This window comes from Chrysemys picta, chromosome 4, assembly GCF_011386835.1.
Source record: "Chrysemys picta bellii isolate R12L10 chromosome 4, ASM1138683v2, whole genome shotgun sequence".
NCBI classification, from domain to species: domain Eukaryota; kingdom Metazoa; phylum Chordata; order Testudines; family Emydidae; genus Chrysemys; species Chrysemys picta.
Genome location: NC_088794.1, coordinates 67,089,485 through 67,102,686, shown reverse-complemented (window position 1 = coordinate 67,102,686; position 13,202 = coordinate 67,089,485). Strand labels below are relative to the sequence as shown.

The 13,202-nt window shown below is 40.6% G+C and overlaps 1 protein-coding gene across 2 annotated transcripts in view; it reads right to left on the bottom strand.

Moving 5' to 3' along the window:
- The window catches only part of KIF18A (kinesin family member 18A), a 108,738-nt gene that overhangs the window by 51,438 nt on the left and 44,098 nt on the right, over positions 1-13,202 (bottom strand). For both annotated transcript variants that reach the window (XM_008179246.4, XM_042849108.2), the window contains exons 7-10: positions 8,211-8,384; positions 7,560-7,634; positions 7,187-7,296; positions 109-271 (exon numbers count right to left, since the gene is read on the bottom strand). In XM_008179246.4, coding sequence (XP_008177468.3) covers positions 109-271; positions 7,187-7,296; positions 7,560-7,634; positions 8,211-8,384 — 522 coding nt within the window. The remainder of the gene's footprint in view (positions 1-108; positions 272-7,186; positions 7,297-7,559; positions 7,635-8,210; positions 8,385-13,202) is intronic.

The following is a 13,202-nucleotide window of genomic DNA, read 5'->3' as shown; positions in this document are numbered from 1 at the left end:
ACTTAAATACAAAACGTTAGATAGCTGAACCAGATTAAAGATAAAAGTTTCAAAACAGAGGTTCCATACTGTAACATGGCAAAATCAAGTTGTACAAAAATCACTCACCTTTTCTACTCTCTCTTCAGAGCACATCAACTCAATTTGTTCATGGAATTGTTTCTGGTAATGTGTTTTCAAAATGTTCTCTTTAAACCGCATTTCCAGCTTGAGGTATTCCTTTCTGATTTCCTCCCGGTTTATAAACAAACTTTTTAGAATTTCTCGAAATCTACCAAAAATAAGGGACAAGTTAAAAGAAACTGATTACACATGTAATCCTTTCATGAATGCCTGGTTTACTGTGATACAACAGAAGCAAACAAAATTCCAATTCTGAGCTAAAAAAGTAGATATGGAAAAATAAGGAATCAAAATGAGTAAGCGACCTCAAGAAAGATGATATTCCTATTTATCTTTCCCAAAGAGGTAGTACAAAGAGCAAAGATTCTATAATGCAAATTAAGATCCATACAAAACAAGAGCACATATTCCAGTTTCAAAGGGGATTAAACTATCCTTGTTTAGTTTAGGAAGTCGTTAAAAGGGTACATTTGTTTCTCTCTTCCTCCAAACAGCCACCACCACCACTACACAAGTACCGGTACTTCATTTTCAATAGAAGAGTTTAAACTATATACAACTCTGATATAAATATGAAACAACTGATACCCAAGTGCAGAGAATCTAAATTCCAAGAATTTAAATCTTTTCTGGTTTCTTCCGCCCCCCGCGGCTCTCAAGTTTTCAAGCTTTAATTTTAAAATAAAATGCCTTGCTCTTTGATTTGTGAAGCTGATATTTGGATTCAAGCAGATAGTAGCCAGACTCTCCTCACACAATGCACTGTGCTCTAGTATTGCAGAAGGCTTCCCATTTCCTTCTTTAATCAGCACGAGGTACCAGTCTATCCAATAGCTATGGTGACTGCTGCCACAGGCACATAATGCCTCCTACAAATATTGCAAAAGGACTCCCCTCACCCTTTGCAAATGAAGCCCCACCCACTGTGGGTGTCCCTCTCAACTGTTTAATTCCTTGCAAGATCTCATGCTTGCTTTGCAATTGCTTGCAGCTAGTGGACAGTGAAACTCAAATGCAGTGAAGGTTTAGGTCCTAATACCTGTGAGGCTGAGGATGGAAAACTCGGGATGGAAGGATGTTTGGGAGAAGGGATCCAATTCTGGGGAAATCTTGATCTCTGGGTGGATTCAGGACCTACTTAGCCTTAATCCATCACTGTCCAGAGTATAAACCGTTATGTAAATACATTATGAGTCTGCAAACACTAAAAAATGGTACTGTTGTACTATTATTCTTAACGGGGTCGGGGATGGGATATTCCCTCTGGAGTCTAATTATTACTATGTCCTTGCTAACATTGTTAACAGATAATCAGATATATCCAGTTTATTAATTCACCTAGTATATATCTGTCATGTTATCCTATTCATTTGAGAGAACCATAGGAATATGCTTATAATTTTTGAACATGCAGATATTCCAGATATGAAGTGCCAGCTGTGTTTAGAAATATATAAGGTAAAAGTGACATCTACAGAACTAGCTAAAAGAAAAAGACACCCCCTCCCCCTCCCACAGGGATTCCTGTGGTGTGGCTGGCTGGATTTTTTTGTTTTCCAATAAAATGTGTTCCATCAGCAGTAATTCCTTTTCATAACGTAAGAATGTTTGAATAACACTCATGTCTTATTCTAGTATTTTATAACCAGACCAAATAGAATTAAAGTAAGAACTCCTCTCCACACTGGTAGATATTCAACTACTTTGGCCAAAAATTTCCAGAGATTATTATTATTTCTGGATAGTAAGGTATATTTAAAATACATACCATTTTTTAATTTAGAGACAAACAAAAGCTTAAACATAAAATAAGTCTCAAAGAAATAAAGCATTCCATTGCTGATGATCAGAGCAGAGGGGCACACAACACAGAGATGGAACCACTTAGCTCAATTGTCCCATCAAGTATTTTCTAGTCCATCTATTCATTTGTAGAATGACTAGCACAATAGTGCCCTGATCTTTATTGGGAGTATTTGCACTCTACTGGAATAAATGGGAAAAATCACAATAAGTTATAATGATTATAAATGACTTGGGGCCTAAGCCTATAAGACAGTAACATTTTCAAAAAAATGTCTGTCACTTAGGAGCCAGTCTCTTTTGAAAATTTTAATCTTATTGCTGAGTTCGGTGCTCACTGCCAGGAGTATTTAACTGGAACTAGTCACAGTAGTAAGCAGTTTGTTCAGGAGCTTTTGCAGGATTATGTCCCAAAGGTTTTAAAAAAAACAAACAAACCCCATCATAGATTGAGGAATAAACAACATACATTTTGGGAGTATTTATTAAAAAAGGATACCTTATTATTAATCTAACAAAATTAAAGTTAACATCAAGAAATATCTGGAATAACTGAGTGGCCACAGAATCACCATCATCAGGCTCTACAACATCTTCAGAATTTAACAAATAATTCTTCCACACAATTGTCAGTCTGTATAATTTTAGATATGGAAAAAATATACCTTTGCAGAGGTATAGCAGGAAAAAACAGCAGCTTCTGTCTGAAGTTGTCAGACAGAAACATACAAACTGCATCCAGTATAAAAATATTTTATTGTATTTCCCCCCTTCCCCATTCTCAGAAATGTTTGACAAGTACAATTAGAGTAGGTACATAAACAGGGACGGACATACCCACCTTTTTATTGGTTTAGATCCGGACATTTGATAGGAACTATACATTTGTAAAGATGAGACAAATTTCTCTATCTTTGAAGGAAAAGTCTCACACATAATCAGGAGCCTCAACATTAGGTTCTTCAGCTAAACCTAACATGCTGATTTTACATATTCGCTGGAAATTCTCCAAGATTCTAGTCTATTGCTAAAAACAAACCAAGCTTGTTTACAAGCCTAAAACAGATTTGATATTTTGCAATTAAATTTTGAGTATATAAGAAAGACCATGCTGGGTCAGACCAAAGGATACTAGGCTAGGTGGACAAGTCTCTGACAACGGCCGGATGTTTCAGAGGGGATGAACAGAATAGTGTAATTTCAACTGATCCATCCTGTCATCCACTCCCAGCTTCTGCAAGTTGGAGGTTTAGTGACACCCGGAGTATGGGTTTGCTTCCTTGACCATACTGGCTAATAGCCATTATGGATTGATCCTCCATGAATTTATCTAATTCTTTTTTGAATTCAGTTATACTTTTGGTCTTCACAACATCCCACAGCAACAAGTTCCACAGCTTAACTGTGCAATGTGTGAAGTAGTACTTCCTCTTGTTTGTTTTAAACCTGCTGCCTATTAATTTCATTGGGTAAACCATGGTTCTTGTGTTATGTGAAGAGGCACAAAGCAAACAGAATCGCACTTTGTACTCGTAACTTGTCCTCATTTAATCCTGAGAGATGTAATATTACGCAAGTACTGTAATTTAGAGACACAAGTATCCAATTCTGCCTCTAGAGTTTTCCAGCTGAAAGAACAGCAAAAGGGCCAATTGGAGTAATTCCAGATGGATAATTCTCAGAAACCTGATTGTGATGGGGTTCTAAAGGGATGCATCCAAGAAAAAAAAAATGCAGACATTTCTGACCATAGTCTTTTCCTCCCTTACAGAAGAGGCTGACCTAGGAAAATAGTCCAGACCTTGGGATAAATGAACATCAAAAAATTAAGTTATTTGTTCTCTCCCCCAGGAATACCACATCAAAAGAAGAAATAATAGAACAAGAGTGGTCAAATGTACTGATCATCCGAGACACATATGACTATCCTCAGAAATTCGAGAGCCGGGGCACACCTGCCGGGGCTCCAGCCCCACTCCTGCTGGAGCACCGAGCTCCAGCAGGTGTGCCTGAGACACTTTTCCCTACTGGGCATAAGCCCTTACCCCACATCCCACTGCAAGGCAGCAGTCCTGAGCTCTTCCCCCTCCACCCCCGTGGAGATGGAGAATGGGGAGTGGCGTGGGGGGCTCTGTGAGCCACACTTTAACGGTAAAAAAGCCGCAGTTTGGCTACCACTGTAATAGAACATCACTAAGAGAAAAACACCCTCCCTAAAGACAAAATAATTCAATGAAAACTGTGAAAGTTACAGAAACTAAGAAAGCTACAAATATAAACAAAGTCCAAGAGCTTGCCTATGAAACCTGGGCCTATACAGTACCTATTATGCAAAAAGAACACAGTCAGAGAAGTATTTGGCAGTAGCAACAACTAAGATAGGGTATGCCGACTTTATACAGTCTGACTGCATGCAAAAATAAGTGGCTGTACTGAAAGCTAACAAATTAACGGATAGTGGAATACTCTTCCTCTCCTCAGAATGGCTGTCAGCAGCAATGCAGGCTGGATGGCAAGCAGGAACAGAAGCAGCAGAAGCTAAGGCTATTATTTTAGCCAGAGTTTCACATAACACAAATCATCAAAAAATGAAGTTCAATTTCTTAGCTCGTGTCCCCAGATTCTAAAATAAGCAGAGCCTTACAAAATTATTAGTACAAAGAAAAAAATAGACCCCTTCGTATAAAATACTAGTTTGTCCAGAAATTTACACCACACTCCAGTCTTTTAAATAACTAGATCTTGGTCAGTTTCTTTGTACTTTTGATAAAATCTCAATAATTCTAGGTTACTGTATAAGAAATTTAACATTTCATAGATCTATTAGGTCATCTAGACTAGCTTCCTACTAGGGCAGGATTGTTCTCTGTAGTACATTTTGGGAGATTTTTGCCTAGCCTAGTTGTTACAGTTCCATGGAATGGGCTTCAATTACTTCCCCTGGGACACTACTCAACACTCTAATAGATTTGTCAGGAAACTTTTCCTGACGTTGTGCCTAAGTTTTCCATTTCCCAATTTCATTCTATTGCTTCTAGCTCAACACAAAACTGTACCATCCCAAATAATTCCACTCTGTTCTTGGTGTTTACAAATGTCTGCTGTTCCCACACACTATGTATTGTTAAGTTAACTAAAAAAAACATATATTGACAGTTTGGCTATTTATGTTTTTATTTTGAGTCCATTTCTCTAGCTTGTGGATTGCTTGCGTTACTCCGCTCTGAATTCTCAGCAGTCTCAATATTTTTCCTGATAAAATGGTGCCCAGAACTGAGTAATCCTCTCCCTACTCTATGAATCCTATATATGGTGCTCAGAATTACATTAGCAAAAATGACCAGTGCATCACCTTGCAAACACCACCTAATTTGTTATCGACTATGAGACTTAGGTATGCTTCAGCATTACTGCAGGATAGTTTTCCAACTATTGACCATTGTTTTCAGACCTTTTTCCTCCCATTTTATAGGGACTTTTGTGAAATCTTAAAGTGGATAGGCAAAATTGACACATGGCTTAGAATCACTTTACAGCAGGAATAAAATCAATATATTTCTGACTCAACCAAAGATAGGGATAGCAAACCTTATAGTATCAGCATTACATTATAGGATTAGTGAAACTGCATTTTGTGAAGTTTTAGTTTCACCATATACACCATAATCAAGTACTTTAATTAAAACATTTAGATTCAAGGAGTCTATTTTTTTGCATTCCAAATATATTTGTGAGATTTTCCTAATATATTTGTCTTTCAATATTAGGGAAGAATTGCATTACACTATATGAATTCTTGGCTAGGAAAAAAATTGTGTATTAGTGTGCGGATAAATCCCTGCCTTTAACAGTACAACAGTATCTAGACCAAGATATATCAGTAGTTGAAAAGATAAATTAACTGACAGTTTATTGAACTTCAGTACCTCCAACATACATAAATCACAGATGACACAAATTGAACCAATTGTATAAAAAAAAAAAAAAAAAAAAAGAGTGCATACAAGATAAACATTTTAAAACAAAGGCTCAATGGTGAAGTTTAGATTTTTGTAAGGCTCAGTGCTCAACGATAAACAAACACTGCTGACCAGAGTAAATAGACACACTTTTCTCAAACTGGTAGATATTTAACAGGAAAATACCTACAGATTTCAGAACTTCACCAATCCCCCCACCCCCAAATGCTGATGTACGTGAACTGAGTGGGTACCATAGAACTCAGTGTTTTACCCAATAATTTAGCTAGATAGTTAAAGCATCAAATGCTTACTTCTTCTGTTTTCCTTTTAAAAAGAGATAATCAGTCAAGATTTTTTCAGAAAACTTTTTATTTTCAAATTATCTGAATACATTTCACGTTCCATTAGAAACAAAGAGGATGAGAGACTGGGTAAAATCAATTTGTGCTTTTCTATTTGGCCACTAATTGGTAAGCAGACCAATGTCCTTTTCAGGATTCCAGGACTGCAGTGTTTTGGTTTATTTTATTTTTTTTGGTTATTTTTAGCCACACAATTTAAGGAGGATTTTCAGTTAATATGTCACACTTTTTCATCTTTCACATACTTTACAAGTATTTCTTAATTTATACAACATGTCTCAACCAAGTATCATCATTTTACAGGTTTATTAAAAGTTTCAACTATCTGCTTTTTTTTTTTTTTTTTGCTGTATAGTGCGCATGGTTTCTGAACCTTTAAATAGAAAGCTCAATATAATGAAATTTATACCTTGTTGCTACTTGTTTTTGCTGAAGAACTAGCTCCCGTCCAGCACTTAAACTTTTTTTTTTTTAAAAACAGGAAAAACTAGATTATTCCTTTACAGTAGTGTTTTTGTCATCAGATTATAATAAATGGAAGATGTGGCCTTTAATATATAGCTTTAGAAAGCTCATATGCCTATATTGAAACTTAATAGCTGAAAGTTTATCATTGAATAGGAAGTAAAAAAAAAAGTTCATTAAAGGTCACCAACTGATATTTTTCCTGCCATTAAGTTAAAGTTCTGTAGCAGAGTCAAGAGAGACCAATTACAAAGAGTCTGTCATGAAATTTGTTTTATTTTAAATCCCTCCATCAAGATGTACTGTAAAATGATATTGAGTATAATGTCACATCTACTTTAGAGAGATCAACATGAATCAAGCTGAAACAAAGATTTTTTTTTTTTTTAAAGTATAGACCTGACTTTACAACTCTATGGTAAAATTCTGCAAATCTAAATTTGTCAAAATGAGACCTTAATATGATGTTACCTTTGTATTTCCACTTGCTGCTGGTTTGAAAGGACACTTGTACCATGGTTTTCAGGAATGGCTGCCTTTTCTTCTTCATATGCTCTCAGCTTCTCTTTCAGCACTATGATCTGAAAAATGAGGACAATATGTTTTGATTGAAATACAAAGCTTGCCTTGTGTAATTTTCACCATCTTTCTGTGCTTCTCCTCTTGTAAGAGGCATTTTTAAATTAACAGTTAGGGATATCCCCCTGAATAGAACATGGAAACATTTGCTCCTTAGGAAAACTAGAGAGAAATGGTAAGACAAATCTTACCCAATACTTTCATTTATTATACACTTTCTGCTTATACCTCAGTATAGTAATTATAGTGATTAAGACTGACATACCTCTTTCTTTTGTTCATTGCAAATCTTAACATATTGACTTATATGACTGTCCAGACTAACAACATTGCTTTTCAACTGTTAAGGAAAAGAGAAAGTTAAATTTTAACAACATCATTTATGATACATCATACACAGTAACTGCACTAGATACAAATATCACTAATTAAATTTATACTGTATTACAAGATGAGACAAAAGTTAGATCAGATTGGAAGCCAGAAGATTGTGGTTCTATTCCTAATTCTGCCAATGGTTAAGGGCACGGTCTGCATGTCCAAGGGCACATGTTTCACAAATATAGAAAATTGGGGATAATGATATCTAACTACCTTTGTAAAGTACATTGAGATCTATGGTTTCCCTGGGGCAAATAAAGTTTGCATTCTTGAAGACTAGCACTGGCATTTACCTTAAACGCATGATATTTGATTACTAATGTAACTCATCTTAAAATATTTAAGTAGAAGAAAATATAAATAAGAAAATAAAGTATATTGGACTAGATGATTCAACAGAATTTTGATGCAAAAGCCAAGTAAATTGTAAATTAATGGTTCTTTAGACACATAACTGCTTTGTTCTTTTAATCCTATGCTATTTTAATTTTGTAGACTCTAATACTTCCAAAATAAGTTGTATAAATTTACTTACAGAAGATTTAATATCTTTTGCTCGGTTTGCATACTTAAGAGTGTTGTAAGTGTCATCATAGAACATAGAAGAAGGACTAACAGCAGCTATCATTATAGTCCGACAATTCCCTCCAAGAGAATCTTTCAGTAAACGAGTAAGCTTGCTGTTACGATAAGGAATGTGTTTCTTGCTCTGGAATAAAAAGTGACAAGTGTTTTTATGGATTATGGAAGTTAGTATATTTGACCTACCTTAAAAGTCTGTTTTAAGACTTAATAATCCCACGAAGACAACAGTACATTCATTAGTGGCAAGTGGTAAAGCCTTATAATCTTTCACTTCCATTAGTAATCTTCCTCCAAATCACACTATCCACTTTAAATCTTTCCCCACAAAAATCAAGGGTTAGTGCATTTATTGCTTGAATTTTTGAAAGTTAGCCATTTGCTTTCTATACCCTAGATAGCTGAGAATGGTGATTTTTGTGATGCGGACAGCCTTGTACTGGCTCAGAAAATGGACTATGGTGGAATCTTTATCATCTATATTAAAAACAAACAAAATAAGTTATCTACCTCTCGGAACAGTTGTTCTTTGAGATGCGTTGCTCATGTCCTTCCAAGTAGGTGTGCTGTCTGCACAGTCGAAAGGTTTTTCCCCTAGCGGTACCAGTCAGGTTGGCTGTGCAGTTCCCTGGAGTCGCGCCTTCATGGCAGTGTATATAGGTCTCCGCCAACCTGCTGCCTTTCAGTTCCTTCTTGCCGGATACTCCGACAGAGGGAGGCGGGTGGGTCTTGGAATGGACATGAGTTACACATCTCGAAGAACAACAGTTATGAGAGGTAGGTAACTGTTTTCTCTTCAAGTGATTGCTCATGTAGATTCCAAGCAGGTGACTCCCAAGCCTTACTAGGAGGCGGGGTCGGAGTTTATGGAATCTCTGATTGTAGTACTGCTCTGCTGAAAGCTGCATCATCTCTGGTCTGCTGTGTAATTGCGTAGTGCGATGTAAAGGTGTGGACTGACAACCACATCGCTGCCCTGCAGAGGTTTTGGATAGGAATTTGTGCCAGAAACGCAGCTGAGGATGCCTGCGCCCTTGTGGAGTGTGCTATCAGTGCAGGAGCAGGTATCTTTGCCAACTCATAACATACCTGAATACAGGACGTGATCCAAGAAGAGATCCTTTGGGATGAGAATGGAAGCCTCTTCATGCGCTCCGCAATCGTAATGAAGAGTTGTGGTGATTTTCAAAACGGCTTTGTTCTTTCAATGTAGAAGGCTAATGCTCGTCTGACATCCAGGGAGTGGAGCATTCGTTCCCTGTTGCTAGCGTGTGACTTAGGAAAGAACACAGGCAGAAAAATATCCTCGTTCGCATGGAATTGTGAAACTACCTTCAGGAGGAAGGGCGGGGATGGTCGCAACTGCACCTTATTCTTATAGAAGGCCTTGTATGGTGGCTAGCCTTAAGCTCAGCGACCCTCCTGGCTGAAGTTATAGCTACCAAGAATGCTACTTTCCAGGAAAGGTAGAGGAGAGAACATGTTGCTACAGGCTCAAAAGGAGGTCCCATCAATTTAGAGAGCACAAGGTTGAGATCCCCTGGGGGAATTGGCTGTTTTACTTGAGGGTAGAGCCTATCTAATCCCTTGAGAAAGCAGCCCACTATGGAGTTCGTGAAAACTGAGCGACCAGCCAAACGGGTGGAAAGTTGAGATAGCTGCTAGGTGCACTTTTATTCAGACCTTGCTGTTTTAGATGCAAGAAATAGTCCAGGATAAAAGGAATCAATGACTGAAAAGGGGGAGTGTGTTTTTGTAATGCCCAAATGGAGAATCTTTTCCACTTGGCCAGATAGGTGGCCCTAGTGGATGGCTTCCTGTTGCTAAGGAAGACTTCTCTAACAGAGTCTGAGCATGTGAGATCAGAGAGGTTTAACCACGGAGTTTCTATGCCGTGAGATGGAGAGACTTCAGACTGGGATGCTGGAGACAGCCATGGTCCTGGGTGATCAAGTTTCGGACCAGGGGCAAGGTTATAGACATGTCCACTGACAGGTCTAGAAGCATGGTGAAGCACTGCTGGCGGGCCACACTGGTGCTATTAAGATAATTGATGCTCCCTCCCTTCTGACCTTCAGCAGGACCTTGTGTACCAACAGGAAGGGCGGAAAAGCATAGAGTAGATAGTCCCTCCAAGGGACGAGAAAAGCATCTTTGACACAGCCCAGGCTGTGATTCAGGAAGGAGAAAAATTGGTGAGACTTCCTGTTGTACTTTGTTGCAAGCAATATATCTGGGGAAGCCCCAACCGTTGGAAGATGTTGATCACAACATCTGGGTGGAGGGACCACTCGTGACTGAAATGTGAAATGACCTGCTCAGATGATCGGCCAGTTCGTTCTGGGAATCTGGAAGGTAGGATGCCTCCAGGTGTATCGAATGGGCAATGCAAAAGTCCCACAGCTTAAGGGCTTCCCGGCACAGGGGAGGAGAGAGCACCACCCTCTCTGTTTATTGCTGTTGTGTTGTCGGTCAATACCGATACATATCTACCCTCTAGATGGGCCTGAAGCGTCAGGCAAGCAAGGCGGACTACCCTCAGCCCCTTAACGTTGATGTGCAGCAAAAGTTCTGCTTGGGACCAGAGGTCCTGAGTCCTGCGACTTCCTAAGTGTACCCCCCAACCCATCGTCAATGTGTCTGTTACTAGAGACAATGAGGGTTGAGGCCCGGAGAAGGGCATTCCCCCACACACCACTTGTGGGTTGAGCCACCACTTGAGGGATTCGATAACCGGGGGAGTGAGTGTAATCATCTTGTCTAGGTGGTCTCTATTTGGTCTGTACACCGAGGCTAGCCAAGCCTGAAAAGGATGGAGACGCAAGCTGGTGTGCTGTACTACATATGTACATGCGGCCATATGGTCGAGCAGCTTCAGGCAATTCTGTGCCGTAGTAGTGGGTATCGCATGAGTTCCTCTATGATGGTGCCCACTGTGAGAAAGCAAGTGTTTGGAAGGAAAGCCCTGGCTTGACCAGAGTCCAGGAGAGCACTGATCAATTCTATTCTCTGAGTTGGGTTTAAGGTCGACCTTGCCACATTTAGTATCAGGCTGAGCCTGTGGAACGTTGTCCAAATTAGGCTCAGATGGGCCTCCACTTGGGCCCTGGAGCAGCCTTTAATTAGCCAGTCATTGAGGTACGGGAATACTTGTACCTGCCGCTTCTGCAGGACGGCTGCCATGATTGCCATGCACTTGGCAGCCCCTCGGGTGTCCACCAAGAGGCCGAAGGGGAGAACCGTAAACTGATAGTGAGCGTTGCTGATCATAAAGCGGAGGAACCAACTATGGGGTGGGACTATGGACAAGTGAAAATACATGTCCTTCAAGTCGAGGGTGGCGTACCAGTCCCCCAGATCCAGAGAGGGGATAATGGAGGCCAGAGAGACCATGCGTAACTTTATCTTCATGAATTTGTTGAGGTTTCGCAAGTCTAAAATAGGTCTGAACCCACCCTTGGCCTTCGGGATTAGGAAATACTGGGAATAAAATCCCCTCCCCCTGAATTGTAGAGGGACCTCCTCTATCACCCCGAGTTGTAGCAGTGTTCGCACCTCCTGCATGAGAAGTTGCTCATGAGAAGGGTCCCTGAAGAGGATCAGGGAAGGAGGATAGGAAGGCGGGAGGGAACAGAATTGGAGAGAATATCCCAATTCTACCGGGCTCAAAACCCATTGGTCTGAGGTGATTTGTGCCCAGGCATGGTAGAAATGGGATAGACGATTCACTAAGGGAAGAAATCCGGGATGTGAACCGGTGAGTCGCCCCTGGGCGCACCCTCAAAAGTTTAGCTTTAGCTTCACTGAGCCCTGGCCCTGGTTAGAGGAGGATTGAGAGGGCCCCGCTTCTTGCTATAGTCCTGCCTAGGCAGAGCTGGGTAGAAGCAAGGAGCAGGCTGTGGTTTAAAATGCTTCCTTTGAGGGGCTGGTGTATGAATCCCAAAGGACTTCAGAGTTGCCCTTGAGTCCTTTAGGCTGTGGAGCTTAGTGTCTGTTTGCTCCGAGAAGAGCCCTACACAGTCAAAGGGCAAGTCCTGAATGGTCTGCTGGAGCTCATGCAGGAGTCCTGATCCCTGAAACCATGAGCTTCTTCTCATAGCTATGGCTGTTGCCATGGTACAGGTTGCCGAGTCTAAGGAAACCTGTAAGGAGGTCCTCGCTACAACCTTGTCTTCCTCCAGGACAGCAGCAAATTCAGAGTGGGAGTCTGCCAGAAGAAGCTTTTTACATTTGGACAAGGTGTTCCAGGAATTAAAACTATAGAGGCTGAGGACTGTCTGTTGGTTGGGAACTTGAATACCTTCCTACCAAAGAGGTCCAGCTTTCTAGCCACCTTGGACTTAGGGGTCGGTCCCAGCTGTCCCTGTCTTCTCTTCTGGTTGGCTGCCTCCACCACCAGAGTGTCCGGCTGAGGGTGAGTGAACCAGTACTCATAACCTTCTGAAGGGATAAAGTACTTTCCCCATCCCTCCCCCCAACTTTTGCCATGTAGGGGAAAAAAAGGCGGGCATTTGCCACAACGCTTTTGTAGTGTTATTGATGGTTTTAATGAGAGGCAAAGCCACCCTTGAGTGACCCTTCAGCACCAGAATATCAACCAAGGGGTCGGTCTCCTCTGCCTGCATGCCCAAATTTTGAGCCACCCTTCTGATCAATTCCTGGTGGGCTCTGTTGTCCATGGCTGGTAGAGTGGTGGTTGTGCCTGCCATGGCTTTATCAGGGGAAGATGAGGAAGATGCCCCATGGGGCACTGGGTTTTTCTGCCTCTCTGGTTTACGGGGATCCCCTTACACTGAAGTGCCCTGCGTGATGGCAGTAGTGATGCTGGCCTCCATGCCTGTTTTGGTACTGGCCCCGGCTCCTGCCGCTATTTCGGTGCTGACCTGTGTGCCCAACTCACGTCCACGCGGAGGTTCGCGGGCAACAAATACGGATGAAGATGGAG